This window comes from Hemicordylus capensis, chromosome 11 (assembly GCF_027244095.1).
Source record: "Hemicordylus capensis ecotype Gifberg chromosome 11, rHemCap1.1.pri, whole genome shotgun sequence".
NCBI classification, from domain to species: Eukaryota; Metazoa; Chordata; class Lepidosauria; order Squamata; family Cordylidae; genus Hemicordylus; species Hemicordylus capensis.
Window position 1 is genome coordinate 24838408 of NC_069667.1, and position 23689 is coordinate 24862096.

The 23689-nt window shown below is 47.4% G+C and overlaps 1 protein-coding gene across 1 annotated transcript in view; it reads left to right on the plus strand.

Annotated features, from left to right (window-relative positions):
- Positions 1-23399, plus strand: part of KLHL4 (kelch like family member 4) — a 41754-nt gene extending 18355 nt beyond the window's left edge. The window contains exons 2-11 of the mRNA XM_053274349.1: positions 1455-1631; positions 3597-3733; positions 5222-5418; positions 9451-9663; positions 11053-11239; positions 13011-13235; positions 14371-14533; positions 15166-15378; positions 16166-16337; positions 18027-23399. Coding sequence (XP_053130324.1) covers positions 1455-1631; positions 3597-3733; positions 5222-5418; positions 9451-9663; positions 11053-11239; positions 13011-13235; positions 14371-14533; positions 15166-15378; positions 16166-16337; positions 18027-18086 — 1744 coding nt within the window. The 3' untranslated portion in view covers positions 18087-23399. The remainder of the gene's footprint in view (positions 1-1454; positions 1632-3596; positions 3734-5221; positions 5419-9450; positions 9664-11052; positions 11240-13010; positions 13236-14370; positions 14534-15165; positions 15379-16165; positions 16338-18026) is intronic.
- The last annotated feature ends 290 nt before the right edge of the window (positions 23400-23689 follow it).

Genomic DNA, 23689 nt, shown 5'->3' on the forward strand with positions numbered 1-23689 from the left:
TTTTGAACAGAAGGGAAAGCAGGAGCATATATGGTTAAATGAAACACGGATTTACATAAATGTGTAAAACTGGCCTGAGCAGAGCTTTACCTCCGCTTCTTTAAAAATGTATTGGCTGACATCTTGAAAAATGCTGCATATAGAAATGGAAATAACAATAACAATAACAATAATAATAATGTGCACAGCAAAGGAAAAAACACAGGCACTGATGCTTTCCCAAGCAATGCAGTATGGGTGCTTGCATGGAAGACTACTACTACTACTACTACTACTGATATTTATACACCACTCTTCAACCAAAGTCCTCAAAGCAGCTTACTACACACACACACACACACACACACACACACACACACACACACACACACACTGGTCTCCTGTCCCCAAAGGGCTCACAGTCTAAAAAGAAACATAAGGCAGAGGGATGGTGTGCTGGGGATGGATAGGGCCAGTTGCTCTCCCCTTGCTAAATATAAGAGAATCACTAATCTAAAAAGGTGTCTCTTTGCTCAGTTAACCCCTCCATTTTCACCCATCTTTCCTCCTCTGTGAGGCTTTCTGTGTCACCTGAAAATATACCCCTGAGGGTTGTACAGTCCTCAAGGACATATCTTTGGGTGGTCCAGAGTGCCTCAGATGAGGGGCAACATCAGCAAAAACACTCCCTCCTGCTAGTGCACAGGCTGCTTTGCACAGAAATGCATGTGCACACAGGCGTCCTTTGCTGCATTCATGCCGAGTCGGGTGCTTTCCAGATTACACACTACAACAGTGTCACTACTGTCCACTAAGTGTGCTTCCGTCCTGCCTGTATTTCGACATCACAGCCCCTGTGCTGTCAGCAAGGTGCCGTTCACATTTCCGATGCCTTCTTTAGGGTTTTATCCTTGCATTTTAGTCCTACAACGTTGCAGGTGCGTCGGAAAAAAAATAGCTGTGTTTTCCCATTGTGGGAGGGTGGCGCAAGCTGTTTACGTTTTTAGAATGATCCTGCCAAGTGGAAGCATCTTACTGCTGCCCAGAGTGTAATCTGGGAAGAGCCGCGTCAGGATGTCAGCCCATGTCTATACACAGTCTTAGAGACTGCAGTATGAGAGACATCAAATTGCACGGAGGCTAAGGCTTGCTCTGATCTCCCGGCTTCCTGTGCTCCCAGCTTGGTGAGCAAATGTTTTGAAATGACTGAACCTTTATGACTTTCCTAGTTGTTCTTTCCTCCCAGTAAATAATTTTGCATGAGTATATTATCTATTAAAAACAAGAATAATGTGTCACTTGGCAGAAATCCCAGAGTGTGATTCAAAATATAAATAACTCTCCTCCCATATTAGTTCTGCAGTAGGTGAATTTAATTAATTTGCTTTCCTTTTCCCAGACGCCTCAGTCACACAGCAGTTTCCCCAGGCCAATGATCACACCGGTGACCTCATGTTATCTCTGTTCTCCGACAGGCTATCCATAAGCAGCTGCTCCTCTCCTCTGGGAGTGAACAACAATAGATCAGATGAGTATTTCCATTCCACAAATCATGCAGAGCAGACATTCCGTAAGATGGAGAATTATCTCCAGCAGAAGCAACTCTGCGATGTTCTCCTCATCGTGGGAGACCACAAGATCCCTGCTCACAGGTAAAACGGTTTGTCTCAAGAAGTTCTCCCTGCACCCCTGGAAACGTTTGTCTGCCTCTCTGTCCTCTCCTTTGGAAACCAGGGATCAAAGAGGAGAGCTGGTTTTGTGGTAGTGAGCATGCATGGTCCCCTTTGCTAGGCAGGATCTACCCTGGTTTGCATTTGAATGGGAGACGACATGTGTGATCACATCCCTTTGGGGATGGGGCCACTCTGGGAAGAGCGCCTGCATACTTGCATGCAGAAGGTTCCAAGTTCCCTCCCTGGCAGCATCTCCAAAATAGGGCTGAGAGAGACTCCTGCCTGCAGCCTTGGAGAAGGCGCTGCCAGTTTGTGTAGACAATACTGAGCTAGATGGATCAATGGTCTGACTCAGTAGAAGGCAGCTTCTTCTGACCCCTGCCACAACTGAGTTTGTGCACAGAATGGTAACCCGTGCAAAATGAAACCACAAAAGCTTGTGCCCTTGTTATCCCTTCCTGTTCAGCGCGGCTGGGGACAGGTGATGAATTGCTCCTTAACTGGCTTCAGTTCCTCATAGAAAAGGGACTTTAATGACCGATTTCTTTTCTTTCATAGCAAAATAGTAATATTTGGTTATGAGCAAGAGAAATAGTGAAAAGGTGGCAGTCATTAGAAACCTCTTTCTACGTGGGGAACAGACGCTGACTAATTAAGGGGCAATTCATCATGAATCCCCATTTGCAATGAACAGGAATCAGCATGGGCAGAAGTTGCAAGGAGGAAGCAGCTAATTAACATGGCAGGAGATCTTTGCTCAACAGAACTTGCTTGGTGTAAATATTATAGAAGAATCTTGGCCATAGATTGCATGGGGCATAGCTGTATATAGTGCTAGACAAAATAGTGACATTACCAGATAATAAAATCCTGGGGGTGGTTAATTTTACCCCCAGTAGGTAAACAGCAGAGCACTAAGGAAGGCAGCACACACTGCAGTTACAGAGTAGGTAGCAGAGGATGGTTTAGTTGGTACAGATATTTAGAGAAAACGCATGGAGAAAACACATGAACTAAATACTAAGTATTTATTGGTTAAGTCCACCTTAAGCGGTGCAGCAGGGAAATGTTTGACTAACAAGCAGAAGGTTGCTGGTTCGAATCCCACTGGTACTATAGGGCAGCAGCAATCTAGGAAGATGCTGAAAGGCATCATCTCACACTGCGCGGGAGGAGGCAATGGCAAACCCCTCCTGTATTCTGTCAAAGACAACCACAGGGCTCTGTGGGCGCCAGGAGTCGAAATCGGCTTGACGGCACACTTTACCTTACACTTGGATAGGAAAGACCTAATTCTAATCTAAAAGACTACATAAAGAAGAGGTAAGGAGATGTTAGAGATGTTTTCATCTGCTCTCTAAGAGGAACGGAAGGATTGTGACTCAGCTCAGGAAGTGCTGAAGAGTCAGATCCGGGGTCACAGAGTAGCAGGGCTGCCCTTAGGGCATGGCAAACAGGGCGATGCACTGGAACTCCATCTCCAACATAAAATGCAATGCTGTATAGCGCGCAGAACTGCTGTTTTAATTCCGCTTCTATCCAATTGCAGAAAAGCGATGCCTCAGCAGCACTAAAGGTTCTTAATGCGGAAGCAACCCAAATGTGCAAACCCAACTGCCTGCCTGCTTGGAGAATACATTTGCATCAAGGACTCAGAATAGAGCAGTTCAAGCCATCAGCCAGCAAGAGGGATTTCGTTCTGCCAGTGAAGCAAAACAGTTATCTAGGAGAATATTAAATTACTTAATCACTCTTTTCTCTTGACTACACACATGCCTAATGTTCTAGGCTTAGGCTAGAGAAATATTATTCCATGCAGCCAATGCATCATTTAAAAAACAACACCAACACCACGGACCCAGGAAAACACGCCACAAGTATGGTTTATGCTCCCACTGAGATTAGGAACTCACAAAACCATTCTCAAAATGCTTCTCTTCCCAGGTTGGTTCTAAGTGCTGTCTCTGACTACTTTGCCGCAATGTTTACCAATGACGTCCGTGAAGCCAAGCAAGAGGAGATCAAAATGGAAGGCGTAGATCCAGACGCACTGAAAGCCCTTGTGCACTATGCCTACACAGGTAATACCTAGTCCACTGCCTTAGGCTGAAAAAACCCACACAGAGAAGCCAGCTCACCAGGCCCACTTTGGACCGAGAAGCATTGTAGGAGGCCACACCCACTGTGCCGCTTGAGGAAGGGCTTCTTTTTTGGCTGGGGTGCTCTGCAAACTTGTGCTACCACTAGTGGAACAGAAACCACCTGGATGCAGGGAATCCCTTATTTGCAAACACACAGGATGGTGCAAGGAGCTCCCCATTTGCATATATACTGGGTTGCCGTAAAGGCTGCACAACAATCGCAACATGTTGCACTAACGGAAGAACTAGTCTGCAGCGGAGATGAATTGATTTGTGCAAAACTGTGCTACATCCTTACTCTAGTGCAATAGCATTTGCAGCGGCACAAAACTAGTCTGCATGCTGCCCACTGATTTGCCCCACCTTAAGTGGCGGAGCGGGGAAATGCTTGACTAACCAGCAGAAAGTTGCCGGTTCGAATCCCTGCTGGTACTATATCAGGTATGGGAGGAGGCAATGGTATACGCCTCCTGCATTATACCACAAGAAAAACACAGGGATCTGTGGGCGCCAGGAGTCGGAACCCTTTTACTTTACTAAGGGCCCACTTAAGGACAACATGACCTCTAGTCTCTTCCTTCCTGTCCCAGTACAACCCAATATATATGCAAATGGGCAGAGGCACTCTTACTCCTGGACTTCGGGGCTGAAGTCCCCACACCCACTGCCCCCCCCGCAATCCTCTTTAGTCTGTCCCAGGTGGTGGGGTCGCTGCACTGTGTTGGACAGCCAAGCGTGACCTCTGCTTCAGAGACAGAAAGGGGAGTGGGGGAAGAAATATGTGGGATGGGAATACGTTAAGTTGGGTGTTGAAATGTTTCTGCCAATGCATATTTACATCATCATCATTATTATTACTATTACATTTTATATCCTGCTCTTCCTCCAAGGAGCCCAGAGTGGTGTACTACATACATACTTAAGTTTCTCCTCACAACAACCCTGTGAAGTAGGTTAGGCTGAGAGAGACGTGACTGGCCCAGAGTCACCCAGCAAGTCTCATGGCTGAATGGGGATTTGAACTCGGGTCTCCCCGGTCCTAGTCCAGCACTCTAACCACTACACCACACTGGGTCATAAGTATACCTGTTTAATATTCTTACATGCTTGTGAGTTCAGTTGCTATTTGTGCCCTCAAGAACCTGCGTGTTAAAAATGCTGCATGTGTCACGGTACATGTGTGTGTATGTATGTGTAGGAGGAGGATGCTTAACTTGCAGCAGGGTGTGTGTGTGTGTGTGTGTGTGTGTGTGTGTGTGTGGTGTAGGGGCCTCCACAGGCCTTTAGGTCCAGGCTCCAAAATTACCTAGGTGCGATTCTGCAAACGGGGAACACCACACAACAGCAAACTTCTCCCAGGCTTTTCTCCCTGCAAACGAATCATTCCTTTTCATGCATGCATTTGGGTTTTGGTTTTCAACTATGCAGGTATCTTGGAACTGAAGGAGGATACGATCGAGAGCTTGCTGGCTGCAGCTTGCCTTCTCCAGCTCTCGCAAGTCATTGACGTTTGCTGCAACTTTCTCATGAAGCAACTTCACCCTTCAAACTGCTTAGGGATTCGGTCCTTTGGGGATGCTCAGGGCTGCACGGAGCTCTTGCGAGTGGCGCACATGTACACCATGGTGAGGATAAGAAAAGAGGAGTGAACCACTAGAAAGTAGAGAGACGTTTGCAAGGGGGTAGGTGCACCGGGGGCAGAGCCACCACTGAGCAGATGGGTTCAAAGAACCCGGGCCACCGTCCCTCAGGGGCCGCGCCTTGAACCCCAGACACACAGCCTGCCTCTGACATCAGGTGCCGGGGTGGTGGTAGTGATTTGGCTCCCAAATGGGGCCCTGCCCATTTGGGAGGACAACCATGCCCCACATCTGATGTCAGATGCAGGGGGTGGGGCTGGGGGGTGGGTCATGGCAGCAGCAGAACCTGGGCCGCCACTGGCCTCCCTCCGCAACTGAGGTGCACAGAGGAGAGACAATGCTCAGAAAGCTTTGTGGGAGCAAAAGATCTTGGTAGATATAAATATTACCGGTTTGCACTGAACCAATATTAAGAGTACTGATATACCGCTTTTCAACAATCATTTCTAAAAGCAGTTTTACAGAGCAGAGATATAAGGACACCCAACACAAAAGGTAGACTCCTTGTGTGGTAGGGACAGTGGCTCTCTCCCTGCTAAATGAGCCATGAAGCTGCCTTCTGCCCAGTCAACCCATTGGTCCATCTAGCTCAGGATGGTCCAGTCTGACAGGGAGTGGCTCTCCCAGGTTTCAGGCAGCAGTCTTTCTCAGCCCTACCTGGAGATGCCCAGGACTGAACCGGGGACCTTCTGCACGCCAAGCAGACGCTCTACCTTTGAGTGATGGCCCCATCCCCTGGTGGTGACTCCAAGGTACATAGGATGCTGCCATATGCCAAGTCAGACCCTTGTTCCATCTGGTTCAGTATTGCATGCACTGACTCTCTCCAAGGTTTCAGGCAGGAGTCTTTCTCAGCCCTACCTGGAGATCCCAGGGATTGAACCTGGGACCTTCTGCATGCCAAGCAGATGTTCTGCCACTGAGCTACGGGCGCATACCACTTGAGCATCCAGTTATGTTGCTCCTACAGAGGGAAGTCCTGGGGCCAGAAGCCCATCGGCCCGACTGCATTGAGTTTGAAGGGTTTTCAATCTGCCACGGAGCCAACCGATGAGCCGCACCAATGGAAGCATTCATGCCTTTCCCTTTCCTTGCCCTCTTTTCCAAAGGACAAATGGATGGCGTTCTCTGTTTCAAGATGATAGAGCAAACGGCTGCTCAAATCCCCTTTCAGACATCAGTAAGACTGCAGTAAAGAGAAAGAGGGCATGCAGTTCGTCTTTGCTGGATTTAGATTCCTTTGGTGGCAAGGAAATTGCGGCTGTGTTTTTAGAATGAGAACAAAATAGGGAGGACCGGGTAGGGAGGGACAGAATTGCAAAATACAAGGCGGGGGGGGGAGATATTCAGAAAGCCCACATGGCTGTGCTTCAGATACTAATCCGTTGCTAATTCAAAGCAGAGGAAAGAATAATCAGGCTGTCAAATGGGGAGAGAGAGCTTGCAGGGAAACTAAATCAAGGTATAAATATTTCAGAGGAGAAGACCGAACACAGCCACTTGTGCCTCTTCAAATGCAGAGAGAGAGAGAGAACAATTACGAGGTCTCTGGATGTGGAGGAAACTGTTGTGAGGATGTGCACAGCAGCTGAGCCAGCTGAAACCACGGCCAATTCAGAAGCAGCTTAAAAAGCTCTGTGAAGCTCAAGGAGCCAATATGCATAAGGCTCTTTTCAGGCAACCAAGACGGGTACACCTGGATTGCATAGGGCCATCACTCAGGGGAGAGCTGGTCTGGGGGTAGCCAGCATGACTTGTCCCCACAGCTAAGCAGGGTCTGCCCTGGTGGCATATGAATGGGAGACTGGATGTGTGAGCACTGCAAGAGATTCCCCCCCTCAGGGGATGGAGCCGCTCTGGGAAGAGCAGAAGGAGGTTCCAAGTTCCCTCCCTGGCAGCATCTCCAAGAGAGGGCTGAGACAATACTGAGCTAGATAGACCAAGGGTCTGACTCAGTAGATGGCAGCTCCCCATGTTCCTATGATCCACTGAAATCTAATCTCGGAGGGAAACAATTTTGTTCTCCGTTGTGCTGCTAATTTAGGTGGGCATCTGTAAGGAAAAATTGGTGGATTAGTCACATTGCTCAGCTCTTCACATATCTGTTTGTTCTCTTCCTTGCAAATGTGCCTATTTGCCACAATTAATACACACCCTCCTCCAAAAAGCTTAGTACTGAAAGAAGTGAACATAGGGAGGCGCCTTATGCAGAGTCAGACCCTTGGTCTATCTAGCTAAGCATTGTCGACACTGACCGGAAGCAACTCTCCAAGGTTTCAGGCCTATCGGGAGATGCTGCCAGGCAGGAACTGAACCGGGATCCTTCTGCAGATGCTCTTCAAACTACTGTGGGCCCACTCCCTAAGGGGGAGTACCTTACAGCAGACTGTGCTCACATGTAGTCACTCATCGAAATGCAAACCAAGGAAGACCCTGCTTAGCAAAAGGGGCAATTCATGCTCGCTAATGCAGTGAGCCCAGTTGGAGAAAATTGGGCAGGGGGGGATTTGCACAAGAGCACCAGCAAAAGGGAATGAGTGTGCCTCCCTCCCACCTGACAGTGCTCTCCAGTAAATGCCCCCCGTGCCTGCATTCTGAATGCACTCAAGAGATGTGGGTTAGGTCTGGACCCCACCTTTGCACAAAGAGCATCTAGTTCAACCCTCTGTTGAAAAGGGAAATGGTCCTAAAGATAAAGAAGCCTTGAAGCTGGGCAATCGAGAGCCAGTTCAGATATTAACCAGCCTCACAGAGACGAGCTTCTTATCCTTTTACCTTTGCTGTTATTGATGTGGACTATTAAGCGTTTCCTGCCTGGTAATCTTGCTTCCACAGATGAAATCGTTTCCCTTAAACAGCTTGTACTATTTTTGAAGCTCGCAACCACTGTCCAGCCTTCTTCTTTTCTAAGCATCTTTTTTTCTAAGCAGGAAGTGCAGGAAGGAATCAAGCCAACATTTCCTTTATCGCTCCCACGAAATGTGTTTTTTTAAAAACAAAAAACACCCATTCAGAATGAAAAGATATTTACAATAAAGCATAATATAGGGGGCCAGGCATTGCTTAAAACTGAGTTACTGAAGGTTTTTTAAAAATATATATTACCATTATAAAAACCAAAAAATATAAAAGGTATTTACAAAATGGAAAAGCATTTATACACCTCGATATAAATGTTCGCCCTTTGCTCCAAAAATTAAGGCAAGGAGGATGCCAATAAATATTTCTTGACACTCTGCCTGCCATTCTTACTAATTTCACCTTGCTTAAACAGCAACTCAGTCTTTATAAGTGGGCATTCTCCTTCAGTCCTGCAGCTGTTAAAGAGTTTTGCAGCTGTTAAGAGATTTGAAATTAAATGAGCAAATGTGTTTTTGGCACATTTTGACAAAAGGGTGTATTCATGATTTGTTGAATTTATATCTACCAATTGCTTTCAGCCATGGAGACTAGGTTGAGAACAGACCACCACCCAAAGCACAAGAGTTTTCTTCCATTTGTTTCCAGAACTGTATTACTTGAGAGCTCTTTGCTGAGCAATTACTGCATGCTGCAGAGGATTCTGGGATGGGGGTATGTTCTGTGGTGCACTGCATGTACCACTGTCTTGAGCAAAACAAGTGTGAGCCCTAAAATACAACCTGCCCAAAGGCAGGCAAAGCTTCATAACTATGGGCAGGCCATCTTTCAGGGAAGCTTCCATACCTACGAAGCTTCCAAATAATCCCAAGATTCCCTCGAGCACAGTTTGAAAAGGAGGAGGATAGAAGGAGAAGCTCCACAAGTTCTCCTTTTTGTGCCCAGAGTTGCCTTCCACAGAACGAAATGGATGGGATTCATGCAGACAATAGGATTTTTGTACATGCATTCATTTTTGCAAAAAGGTTTTTGGAGGGGGAACAATTGTTAGGAGTATTATTTACCTGTGATCCTCTCTGCACGAAAGGATAAAGAACGATACAAATGAAGAAATAAAATGCAGATGAATTGTGAGGTTATTTCCCCTCCCTTCCTTAGGAACACTTCACTGATGTAATAAAGAACCAGGAATTCCTTCTGCTGCCTGCTGGCGAAATCGCTAAACTGCTGTCCAGCGATGACATCAATGTTCCCGATGAAGAATCCATCTTCAAGGCTTTAATGATGTGGGTCAGACATGACATGCAGAACAGGCAGCAGGAGCTGGGGATGCTTCTCTCCTACATCAGACTGCCTCTCCTCTCCCCACAGGTGGGCGTAATACGCTTTGTTATGAGGCAATGCATATTGTTATGAGGCAGTGAGGACACTCGCTTGGATGGCTTGAAGAGGGGCTTGGACAAATTCATGGCGGACAGGTCTATCAGTGGCTACTAGTCTGGTGGCTACAGGCCACTTCCAGCCTCAGAGGCAAGATGCCTCTCAATACCAGTTGCAGGGGAGCAACAATGGGAGAGAGAGGGCATGCCCCTCTCAGCTCTTGCCTGTGGGCTTCTCGGAGGCATCTGATGGGCCAATGTGTGAAACAGGATGCTGCACTAGATAGGCCTTATGTCCTTAGAGTTACACATAGTTTGAACTTCCAGTATGCAATGGAAAGCGTCCCTGGCGATTGGTTCTGCATGGATCCATAGAGGGGCATCACTCCACACACCCTGCAATTGCGGTTAGTTCAATTTAATGTTGAAAGTGCCCACAGAGACTGCAGTGCACCTGTGCCTCCCTCTTTAAAGGAGGTTAGAGTTGTCGGCTCTTGAACAATACATTCAAGAGGAGATCTAGTGACCTGTTGCACGGTCCTTTTCCATGCTAGTGTTTCTCTTCCTTGGTGTGGGGGGTGGGTGGGCAGGCTGCATGTCTCTGGGCAGAAAGTGCAATGTCTGTGATGCTCATATAGTTGTTCCACTAGACAGGACCACTGAGCATTATGTCCCTGGACCATGGGAGATGAGGGGGCCACCAGGGTGCCCCCTCCTCCCACTCAAAGATCCCTCCTCCGTGCATCATGCTTCCCCCCCCCATCAAGGCCAGGGGCATGAGGGAGAAAAAGGAAGCAGCCAGCCAGACAAGCATGAGCTTCACAGGCTGGAGAGGGTGAGGGGGCCTCCGTGCATCCGTCCCCACCACTAGCCACGCTCCCTGCATCTTCATGATGATGTGGGGGAGGGGCATGGGGTGGTTTGTCAGCGCGGGGGGTTGCAGTGGAGGGCAACACCACTGCTTCAACCTGTCCCTTAGCCTCCACCCTGCTCACTAAGCCCCTGGGAAAGAGATGAACCAGGAGAGAAGAGGCGTACTCTATGCAGCTCACAGATTCATTCAATATAATGCTATCCAAGTAGAGAGGCATTTTGGATGAATTGCGCCCCTGTGCGAGTGGCCACCAGGACATTGGGTGACGTGGAGACATGCACGCCCATGCTCCTCTCTTATGCCACCAGAAGGGGCAAGTTGGAATATCACCAAACTGTTTCAGAGAGAGCGTTGAAAGCAAGGCTTTAGAAGAGCGTTGGAACTCCAACAGAATCTGACAGGGCATCCCTGTAAGGTCTCACGGGATGGAAAAAAATTATTCCTACCAACCTCAGAATAACTCTCGGATCGTTTCAATATGAACATCAAGTCCTTTGTGTGCCTCAGTTACTAGCAGATCTGGAAAACAGTCCCATGTTTACCGATGACCTTGAGTGCCAGAAACTTCTCATGGAAGCGATGAAGTATCACCTGCTACCGGAGAGGAGGTCTATGATGCAGAGTCCGCGCACCAAGCCGAGGAAGTCCACCGTTGGCTCTCTCTATGCCGTGGGGGGCATGGATGCCACCAAAGGTAGGCCCAATGTCTTGCAAAGTGGGTCTGGTCCCCTTAGCTAAGCAAGGTCCACCCTGGTTGCATATGAATGGGAGACTAGAAGTGTGAGCACTATCAGATATTCCCCTCAGGGGATGGAGCCATGCTGGGAAGAGCATCTCCCAGAGCGGCTCCACATCTCCTGAGGGGATGATCTTACAGGGCTCACACTTCTAGTCTCCCATTCATATGTAACCAGGGTGGACCCTGCTTAGCTAAGGGGACCGGTCGTGCTTGCTACCACAAGACCAGCTCTCCTTTTATGGTGAAACAGAACAAGACGGAGGAGATCCATCGACTGAATCTCCTGACATCTTTGCCAAAGCAAGCAGGCATTTTCAAGCAGGATATTTTCAAATTGAGGAAAGGTTGTAGCGCTAATCACACTATTTAGTACTTTTCCATATGTCTGGAGAGCTATGACTACATTCTCTTGGAAAGAGCTAAAATACTTTACTCACAAATTCCTAGCAAAAGGGATCAAGAAATAGGTTCTGCTTTTTGGTTTGTCCTAAAGGAAATGTGTGAATGAATTTCACAAGTCAATTCACAGTGACTTTCTGCACACATTGTTCATTGGCCAGAGGCTAGAAAAGCTCTTCCGTAGACAACTGCAGCCCACGAATGATTCACTGAAATGACTCACTGGAGTCACAGCCCTTTGAGAAGTGCCAGTTTTGAGAGACAGGGTCCTGAGCATCTGATGCTAGGAAGACAAATCTGAATGAAGGATTCGCAGAAACATGACGACAGAGGCCATATATTTCCTTGGTTATGAACCCCAGGCACAAAATGCATAAATTGCCTAAATGGGGAAAAATTAATCAGTTCACTTAACTGATAAATAAACTAAATTTATAATAATAAACTGATTTAATAGACTAAAAAGGCATCCTTGCTTAATGGAGCAACACATTAAGCGAACTGTTTTAAAAATATAAATACTAATAACAGCAGTAAATGGCAGACACCCCCTTATGAGGAGGCATTCCCATTTCATTCTCACACAGGAGAGAATGCCTCTTCTACGACAGTGTCTGCTGTGAGATGCAACATTTAAGAAGGAGGAAAGGATGCTTGCTTATTTCTAAAAAACCCTCCAATTAATTAATTAATTAATTAATTAATTAATTGAAACCCATTCAATACTGCAATTTCTTTAATTGGGCAATGGCTCAATTTGGACCTGAGCATCTGGGATCCTCAGGCTTACCATCATACTTAACAAGGGGTCCAAAGGCAGTGCATTCCCTTGGGTGAGGTGCCAGGTGCTAGATTGCCCTATGCCACTGGTGGGGGCCACCCACTCTCAAAACCAGCCCTTGGGAGCGCTGAAAGCAGTGTTCCCTCTAACAGGGATTCCCAGACGTTGTTGACTACAACTCCTAGAATCCCCAAGCAAAAGCTATTGCAGCTGGGGATTCTGGGAGTTGTAGTCCACAACATCTGGGAATCCCTGTTAGAAGGAACACTGGTTGAAAATGGTGCAAGGGGTGGGGGAGCAGGAAGGGGGCCAGCAGCCTCCTCTTCTCTCATTGTGCTTCTTGCAAGCTTGGCAAGGAATATGAGGAGAGGCGCTCCTGGCCATGGTTGCAAGGGTTAGATGGGTTCTGAGGAGCTGCTTTGAAGGTGGTGAAGGGTGGCATCTTTCCCTCCTGTTGCCACCCCAGTGATCTGCCGCCTGAAGCAGCCATCTTGCCTCGCCTCATGAAAGGGCAGCCCTGACACTTAACAGCTGCATTTCCAACAGGCACCACCACAATTGAGAAATATGACTTGAGGACAAACAGCTGGATACAAATCGGAACCATGAGTGGGAGGCGGCTGCAGTTCGGAGTCGCCGTGATCGACAACAAGCTCTACATTGTGGGAGGGAGAGATGGCCTGAAAACGTCCAACACAGTTGAATGTTTCAACCCCGCCAGCAAAGCCTGGACTGTGATGCCTCCAATGTCAACCCACAGGCATGGCTTAGGTAAGGCTGTCCGGGTATCTGCAAAACCATTTACTCCAGGAGTAGTTGATGGCCCATTAAACACACAGCAGCAATTTAACGACTGTCCAGAGACCGCTAACATTTCGCTCAATGGCTGAGCACTTGCTTCACGTTATCCTACCCCAGGCTCTGTTCCTGGTATCTCCAGGCAGGACCAAGAAGCAGAATAAGGAATTTTAACATCAAACTCCCCAAATTATGGGATAATTCTGCTGTGGAGCAGGAGAGCAGCAAGGGAGGGTGCTTTGTGGGAGAAGAAGCTGGAGAGAGAAGAATGGGAGAGAAAGTAAAAGCAGCCTTGAGCACCCAAGGCAAGAGAGATAAAAAATGACATGGCCATGCTTTCTTCCAGCAGCCAGCCAAGACAGTATTGACTGGAAGGGAAGGGAAGAAGCAAGCCTAGTTGTCTGAAAAGCTGCTTCAGATAACTGGGGAAATCGCTGTGACGCAAGACATTTTGCTGCCTGAGGCAAAGTGGTAGGGGCGTTCCTAGTGCAAGACGGGTGGGGAAGAAGAAGAGGCATTCCCTGCTAACTGGGCAAAGAGGCACCTTTTAAAAGTGGTGATTCTCTTATATTTAGCAGGGGGAGAGCAGCTGGCCCTCTCCAACCCCAGCACAGCATCCCTCCAGTGGCTGCTGCTGGCTTCTGCCTGAAGTTTCTTTTACAGATTGTGAGCCCTTTGGGCACAAGGAACCATCTTATTTGTTAATTTATTATTTCTGTAGGTGACCTGCTTTGGAAACTTTTTTGAAAAGCAGGAAATACGTATTTGTTGTAGTCGTAGTCGAGTGTGCCCCAGCAGGCCAAGGAAGAGAAAAGGAAGAGTGTGCCCCAGTACGGTGAGGAAGGGGGGTAGTAGTCGATAGTGGAGTGGCGCTAGTGGGCTCTCTCAATTGTTTCACCTGTGTGCGGAATGGGTTTTGCAATTTTGTGCAAATGTGGAAAACAATTATTATGGAGAGAAAAATTTATTCAACCTCCCCCTCACCCCGGAAAATGCATGTCTCTGATGGACAGATGAGCGGGAAGCAAATATGTGAAATAAACATTACTTTACAAATCAAATTTCTGATCTATTACTTTTCTCTCCTTCTCTTCCTTTCCACTTTAAGGTGTAGCCATGCTCGAAGGACCCATGTACGCCGTAGGTGGCCATGACGGGTGGAGCTACCTCAACACGGTTGAAAGATGGGACCCCCAGGCACGGCAGTGGAATTACGTAGCCAGCATGGCCACCCCTAGGAGCACTGTGGGGGTTGCAGCCCTGAACAGCAAGTATGTAGGGCCTTTGTACACCAAGGCCATATTCATTTCAGGTTTGAGAAGATCTGCCCCACCTTCCTCATAAAAAGGGATCCAGGACAGGTAATGGGCGCACATTAAAACCCAATACAGAAACATTCCCAGAACTCACACCTAGGCACATTTCAAAAGGGCACAAACTGAATACTGATAACAACAGCAGAGCTATTTGATTCCTGAAGGACCTCCTAAAGAGTCCGGTCTCTGACAAGCAATAAAAGCTACACAGGGATGGAGTCAGGCAGGCTTCCCTAGGCTGTGTGAATAACTGTGTGTACAGTTCTGCACATGCATGCACTGTAGACAGATTGTGTGTGTACCAAAGATAGCATGTGACTAGGGCTAAAATGTACATCTTAACAGAATTCCCGAACTGATGATGCATTAATTCAGGCATTAATGATGCATTCATTCATTTGCTGTGAACATGGAGATGAACTGAGCTGGGAAGCAAAAAGGCTACCAGTAATCATCAGGGCAGCACAGGCAGATACGATGCTGAAGCTTCACAGCGTAGGTGGAATCAGCACAAGGGAAATTCAAAGGCTCAGGCATTAGACAAGACCTCTGACACCACCACTGCTTTCTGCTCCTGGCTTCTGTAGGCTGTATGCTGTGGGTGGCCGCGATGGCAGCTCCTGCTTGAAATCCATGGAGTGTTTTGACCCCCACACCAACAAATGGAGCATGTGTGCTGCCATGTCCAAGCGGAGAGGGGGTGTTGGAGTCGCAACCTACAATGGGTTTCTGTATGCCGTGGGAGGCCACGACGCCCCTGCTTCCAACCACTGTTCGCGACTCTCTGATTGCGTAGAAAGGTAAGGGCATAATGGAGTAAGTTATTGCAATCTTTGCTAAACATCCCCCCGCAACCTCACCATTGAAGGAAAACCCCACCATTGAGTGAAATGGATCCAACGGGGGTTTGGAGAAAGGGTTAAAAATGTGTTAGAAATTGCCTGCTTGTCTATTTCTTTTGTGGGTTGGATGGTAAGTAGCATCCATCATGCCCTACCACTCAGTCGACTTTGCTGTCCCTAGGAGCTACCCATGGGGAACAATGGGGTGTTTCGAGTTTCCCCATTGTTCCCAATGGCCAAAACACTCGATACATTTCAAGTTTGTTTTGCCGAAACAGCCGGCTCAGCCACCATTTTGATGAAATGTTTTGAGCATTTTGCATTTTGTTTCAAGCTCAAAACAAAATGCAAAATCCATTTTGTGCACATCCCTGTGTGCATGAAAATGTTTCATTGCTGGGCTCCATGTGGAAAGGGAATGTGATTGACGGTCACAATATTATTGGCACAGCAGAATGCATATCCACATTGCTCAGAACCTGACCCAGGTTTTTTTCTTGACCATTTCAAGCTGAGGACAAAATCATGAGTCTAGACAGCCCTCTGGTGGCTGAAAGCAGCTTTCTCAGTTGTCCTGATTTTCATCTCACCCATCTCAGAAACAACTGTAAAGATCTATAACCACCTCAGCAGTCAACATGCTTGGGGCTGAATGTGATGCAGGCACAATATAACTGGCTACAGTTTTATTTTTTTCCACTAGATAAGAATAACTGTTGGTTAACTTTACCATCAAATATTCTAGGTATGATCCCAAAACAGACACCTGGACTACCGTAGCCCCTTTGAGCGTTCCTCGTGACGCTGTTGGAGTCTGTCCTCTTGGGGACAGGCTATATGCAGTAGGTGGCTATGACGGACACACCTACTTGGACACAGTGGAATCCTATGATGCACAGAACAATGAATGGACAGAGGTAATTGCCCCATCCCTTCTCTCTCTGCTCTCCCAATATATTCCTGCTCTTCCACTTTGCAACTCCAGCTCATAGGAACATAGGAAGCTGCCTTATACAGAGTCAGACCTTTGGTCCATCCACTTCTGTATTGTCTATGCTGACCAGCAGTGGCTCTCCAAGGTTTCCCAGCCCCACCTGGAGATGCTGCCAGGAACTGAATCCGAGACCTTCTAGATTTAAAGCATGTTCTCTACAAAACATACCAGTCGACAGTGCTGTTTTTTTATTTAAAAAATGGGCTAAGGTTCAGATGCAGCCATAGTGTTTCATCTAGCTCAGTCTTTTCTATAACTAGGAACACAGGAAGCTACAGAGTCAGACCATTGGTCCATCTAGCTCAGTACTGTCTATACTGACTGGCAGTGGCTCTCCAAGGTTTCAGGCAGGAGTTTCTCCCAGCCCTATCTTGGAGATGCTGCCAGGGAGGGATTGGATCTGGGACCTTCTGCACGTAAAGCTCTACCACTGGATGATGGTCTCATCCCATAGCTCCACCACCTTCAGCCATCTGAAGATCTCCCCAAATGTCTCCACCCTTCCTGTCCTTTATGCCTGCAGCTATCCCACAACACACCAAATGGGCACTGCCTGAAGGATGAACTGACATGTGCCCCATTTGCAGGGTGCAAAGATGTGGGAGGGTCATTAAGGTGAATGTTCAGAAGAAGTTGAAATGAGGGCTCTCTCTTCTTTCTCAAAACCTTCCTTTTCACAAAGCATGGGCCTAAGTTCTCGCCCCCTGCAGAACGAAACCCAGGAATATGTTACTTCAATCCCTCGTGTTTTTTCTGCTTGCCACACTCTGCCTTCCCCTTCCCCTGTTGTCTTCCCTACAGATCTTGCAAAATATAGATTGCAAGCTCAGTGGGGCAAAGCACTGTCTTGTTGCTTAGGTTGCTCTGGAATGTGCCATGTCAATCCAGACATTAACATGAATGTTAAGTCCAAAGCTCAATGGTTCTCCAAGGCCAGCCATTTTGATTGGAAGCTGGTTGCACATTCCCAAGGAGGGTGGGGGATCAACCCTAGGTGGGTAACCAGTTATAGCCAGTTGGTGAGTGGGAACCAGTAGTCAGAGTTGGAGGTGTTCAAAGCAAGAACAAGAGTGGGAAAGAAATCAAGAGTCTCCTTTAAGGGAAATGGAGCCTTCCCAAGCTCCAACACCATCCTGGAAGGTGCGCTAGAAGGGGTACCCCTTCCTAGCACTTCCCCAATCGTATGGGCCACTGATTGGCCACTGTGGGAAACAGGCTGTTGGACTACATGGGTTTTTGGTCTGATTCAGCCAGGCTGTTCTTATGTGATATTCTTACCCACCCCAATACCTAGCATTCTATCCCACTTTCCCAACATTTTGTCACATCATATACTAGTGTTTCCAAGAACCAGAGCTCAGGATGGTTTTTTCCCCCTGATGGCAGTGACTTAACTTGAATGTTGGTGAACAATTAAGTTGACCAATAGCAAGTGAATCTTTCTTCTAAATACACTCCATGGGGTAGGAGCCAGGATTTATCTCTGTCTGGACATGAAGCTGCTCATGGTTCAAGCCATTTTAAAAACGATGTTTAGAATGTTGATCTTAATATATTTAGACGAGCAAACAACAGATTACAAGAAGCTAATGTTGTGTTTTTGCTTTTGTAGGAAGTTCCAGTCAACATAGGACGGGCCGGGGCCTGTATTGTAGTTGTAAAACTACCGTGACGGACGTGACCGGGTGTGAAATAATACATGAGCACAATTTCACAAAGCAGCACGGCAGAAAGAGGAAGCGCGTCCTTGGACACTTTCATTACAGAAGGGGAAATGAGCAGACGTGTCAGTGTGCAGACTGAGCATACAAATAGCATTTATCTGCATTCCAAAGACATACTGGGCAGATGCTTCATCATCATGGTGGCGTTAACCTCTGCTCATGAGGAGAAGGTGGGGATACACTGTGCTCCAAAGACGTCTCAACACTCTAAACCAAGGGTAACCCCAATTCGGCTGTGGAAAACTGACTGTGCAGCCCCCAATGAATTGTGTGCATTTGCACATCATTGCTTTGCTCGCCTAATTGATTCTCCAACTGCTAGAGATGGGGAAATGGAGCCAGGAGTCATCTCTATCCCTTGCCTAAGGAAGCCCCACTCATTCCCCATCCCACATGCTCCTTTGACTTCTGAGCTCGTGGGTTTCCAGCAGTAGGCACAAGGTAGCTTCCTACCTCCTCACCCCCCACTAGATCACATAATGAGATCTGTAGTGATAATTTCAGCAGTGAGGAACTGTTAAGGGCCATGAGCACAATGAAAACCCTCTAGACAGGGCTCCTTGACTTCAGTCCTCCAGCAGATGTCAGCCTACAACGGGCTATTGGCCACTGGGGCTGGGGATTATGGGAGTTGTAGTCCAAAAACAGATGGAGGGCTTAAGTTGAGCAGGCCTGCTCTACAAAATGCGGGTTTAAAATATGGCATGTGCGGCTGCGATTGAAAAGATAAACTGGTTAGCAGGAGAATTCCAGTGCCATGCTGAGACTGATCTTGCTAAATAGCGAATGACTGCAACACATAACTTTGATGGTAGAGGCTTTCTGCCTTTAGCCCAGGGCACATGCTTAACTCAAACCTGGAGGGATGAGTTCAAGTTTGTTTTAAACTGAACTCATCCCAAAGTCGGTTGTGGCATCCCTGGTGCAAGTCCACCTTAGGGGAGCCACTCAGAGAGGTTCAATGAGCCACCTCACCAGGAACAGGGATTGAAAGGGAATCAGAAGCAGCGTTATGTCCTTTCTTCAGGGAGACACTCATGATGTGAGAGAGCACTCAAGAGCTCTTCACACATTATAATGAACACACCTACAAGAGAGAGCAGGACCGTGTAGTCCCACCCCATACATGTTGGGCATAACTTGTGTGCACCCAGTTGAAGACAATGCTTGTTCAAGGGTATTCAGCACCTGTGTGTTCTTAACACCTTTGAAATCTGGGTACATAAAAACAGCCCTGCTGGATCAGGCCCAAGGCCCACCTAGTCCAGCATCCTGTTTCCCTCAGTGGCCCACTAGATGCCTCTGAAAAGCCCACAGGCAAGAGGTGACAGTATGCCCTCTCTCCTGCTGTTGCTCCTCTGCAACTGATATTTAGTAGGGATGTGCACGGATCCGGCAGGGGGCGGCTTGAGGGTGAAGGGGGGATACCTTTAAGGGGAAGGAAGGGTGCTCTTACCCTTCCCGCCATGTTTTCCCCACTGGGAAAAGGGTCCGGTGGGGCAGTAGTGTACCTCCCTGCTGCCCCATTGCCTTGTTGGACTGGAAGTGACCAGAAGCATCTGAGGTGCACACACGCGCCAGGTACTTCCAGCCACTTCCGGTCCGACGAGACAACGGAGCAGCAGGGAGGTACGCTGCCGCCCCGCCAAACTCTTTTAAAGTGCAGCACAGGTGGGAGAAATGTGGTGGGAGGGGTAAGAACCTCTCCCGCCCTTAAAGGTATCCCCTGCCTTTGAACCAGCTGAACCGCCATTTTTTTGAACCTGTTCAGAGGCCCATAAAAGGGCCTCCAAAGAGGGTTGTTCACATCCCTAGTATTTAGAGGCATTGTGCCTCTGAGGCTGGAGGTGGCCTCTGGTCTTCAGACTAGTAGCCATTGACAGACCTGAAGTTATCTAAGCCCTTCTTAAAGCCGCCCAGGTTAGTGGCTGTCACCACATCTTGGTGGCAGAGAATTCAATAGGTTAATCATGTGTTGTGTGAAAAAAAGCACTTCCTTTTGCCATGCCTAAATTTTTTAAGGTGCAATCCCACTTCCTCTTCTACGTGTGGCTTGTAATGTGTGAAAATTCTTTGAGACTGCTTTCCAAGGTTGACTTGGGTTTGTGATCCTTCAGAACCAATGGTCTCTGCCTTCAAAGTGAAAAGCTCATTTCGTTTACAGAGATTTCTGATGAAATGTTAGATGAGTTTGGTGCTTTGACAAAACTGCAGTGCTGCTATTTTCATATTCATTGCAATGTGTCCAGCAACTCTCAAAATGGTCTTTGCTCACAAATCCATCGGTCAGAACACTTTAAACCAATTTGGTCTTCCCTAAGAGAATCACTGCTTGTTAAGACCTGTCGTGGTAACGTAATCACATTTGGGGAATCAGGAAAATACGTATATCATATTGATATGACCTCACCTGCAGAGTGCAGACCTCATGATGCATTCCGATAACTGGAGACCAGAACAGATGTGTTGCGCAAAATTATATTCCATTAAAATAAGCATGTTTATATTCTAAATGGAAAGATGTAGAATACCAAGGAGGGTGATTCAGTGACCACTTTGCTTTGGAAAGGAAAGGAAGGAGAGAAAAAATCCCTGGCCAGTTTCTCATGCACTGCCTTGGGATCCCAGGATGGGGCTTTAGCTCAGTGGTGGAGCATCTGGTTTATCATGCAGAAGGTCCCAGGTTCAATCCCTGGCAGCATCTCCAGGGAGGGCTGGGAAAGAGCCCTGCCTGAAACCTTGGAGAGCTGCTGCCAGTCAGTGAAGACAGTACTGAACTAGATGGACCAGGAGTCTGACTCAGTATAAACCAGCGTCCTATCCTATGCTCCTATGATGAAGGTCAGCATAAAAATGTGTCAGTCCCAAGGGCACCCTGGGAGCTTCTGAACACTTGGGCTGCTCCATTCAGTTCAATGCACAAAACAGATCTGCAGGTTCTTAAGGAGAAGGGCCAGAATTCAAGAGACTAGCATATCTTTTGTAGGTAGAAGGCCCTTCAACTCTTGGCACCTCCAGTCAAAGGAATCCCAGGTTAGCAGGGGTAGGATCCCCACCTCAGGGCCAAATTAGACAACTTCTTATTCGGAAAAACTGCTTTTATTTGTAAAAGCAAAGAAGGAAGGCTCTTTTCTCTGTGGCACCAATTTCCTCTTTGGGCCCTTGCCCAGGGAGAAGAGTACAACTTGCTCCTACTACACATCCTCTCCAAGTAAATTATTTTTTTTAAAGGTTCCAACTTTTTAGATTCCAACTTTCCCCATGAACCATTATTCTCATGCATTTGTTGCATCTTCAGATCTGCAAAACTCCTCTAAGAGAGGAATCCAAACTCGCTACGAGACAGCTTCCCATGTTCTTGGCTCACTTGGTCAGCAATTAATCTTCCTGGAAGGTCATTATGAGAAACAATTAAGGAGTAACAGGTATGGACCCACAACAAAAAGTTGCAGTATGTCCCTGGTGTGCATGTGTCACATAGGAACCTAGGAAGCCGTCATATACGGAGTCAGACCACTGGTCCATCTAGCTCAGTATTGTCTACACAGACTGGCAGTGGCTTCTCCAAGGTTGCAGGCAGGAGTCTCTCTCAGCCCTCTCTTGGAGATGCCAAAGAGTGAAAAATTTCCCATTCTTTTTGTTCAAGCCCTCCTTCCTCCCCACTTGCTACTGAGTTCCAATAGCTCCGCCCACCTGCTTGTCTGTTCACTGCCCTGTGAGTCCACAAACATTCCACTCAACTGAATTTATGGGGCAGCTTGGGGTTGCTCTTGGCTGCTTAGTCCCCACCCCTCACCCCCCGCCCCACTTTCAGATTTCTGCAAAACTGACCTGCAGCTCACCCCGAGTCTCCCAGTATTGCCTCTCACCTGTAGGTGCTCCAGTCAAGGAGCAGAACATTCCCAGCTCTTTCAGCTGTGGTTGGCCAGTACGTCTTGTCTCCATATGTGCCAGTGTTCTCTCATCCCTTTTGCCTCTATGCTGCCCCCGGGGGATGACCCAACACTTCTTAGGCAACCAGATTCAACTCCGAGCCCTGCAGCTGCAGAACAGCTCTGCCTGTGGTCACTGACTGGCCTCCTTACCATGAATATTAACTCCTTTCAATTTCTTTTTTTCTATTGAATTCCCCCCCCCCTTTTGCCTGCTGATCTATGAAGTGAATGCGGGATGGGGCGTGGGGGTGGGGGTTGAAGGAAGGGGGTGCTATTACTTTCTGGCGATTTCACAAACTGCTATCATATCACACACAAGGAAACGTTTCATTGTATATAGGAAGCTCGGTCCTCTTACAAATATTTGGCCAGTGTGTTTTAAACGCTCCAGTTTGCAAGACTGGTTTATTTGGGTTTTTATTTTATTTTAAAGAAGCCATTATTCGGTGGCTAGGTTTAAAAAACTGCCCAAAGGGAAGGGGATTGGCAACTCTGCCCACATACTCTTTTAAAACAATCTTTATACTATTATACAATTTGCAAGAAATACACACCGTATTTACCCAAATTCAAGACTAGGGTTTTTCGAATCGGAACAACTGCAAAGATCTATAACCACTTCAGTTCTAATAAACATTAGAACTGGCCAGCAGTTTGGTTTGTGCCTTGTGTGGAGGCCCCAACTGGGCCTCTGCTGCCCCCCCCGATGGGGGAAGCACCAGCGGGGCCTCGGGAAGCCGCCGCCGAGGAGCTGCAGCACCGCCAAGGCATGTAAGGTGGCCTCCCACCCGCCCCGCCCATCCTTCAATGGGTTCGGTAATGCTTGTAAAGGGGGATCCCTACTAGATTCCCCTTTGCAAGCACTAGAACCGGTCGAACCAGGCTGAACTGGTTTGATCTGAACCGGGCCTGGTTGGGCTTGAACTTGAACCGGCCCCCCTGTTTTTGGAGTTCCAGTCTGGTTTGAGCTTGAACTGGTTAAACCGGGCTGGTTCGAACTGAACCCAGTTCAATTCAAACTGGTTTGCACACCCCTAGTCCTGTTCCTTTGGGGCAAACACAGGTATAACCTGTATTTAACCTTTATTTTTTAAGGGGGGTCGTCTTAAATTTAGAGTCATCTTCTATTCAGGTGAAAACAGTTAATGAAAAAAAAAGGGCAGACCATAGAAATATTTAGCTAACAGACAAGGGTGGGGTGGGGTGCACAGGTATGTAATGTATGTGTGTTTTTTTTTTTTTAAAAATGCTGATAAATTAACACAATGGAAAACTTATATTTATAGTTCAGCATGCTGTTTAAATAAAGTCTACTTTCTCTGACAATTCACTGGGTAATACATAATTTTTTAACACCTGTTCTTGCTATTATTCAAAAGCAGGGACATTTTTACAGTTCTAGGGTTTTGTTTTGGCTGAGCTGGAAAATACTCTCCCTGCCCACATGAGAGCGTGCCTGTTCTCCTGGCATGCCCCTTTATCACGTGGGGAGGCTGTTCATTCAAATGTCCCCACTACTTGTCTCCAAATATTTGCTTCGACAAGTACTTGGAACGTGTGCTTTAGGGGCCTTGGATGAATAGCACACAACCCCTTCCCCCCGAGATAAGAGGGGC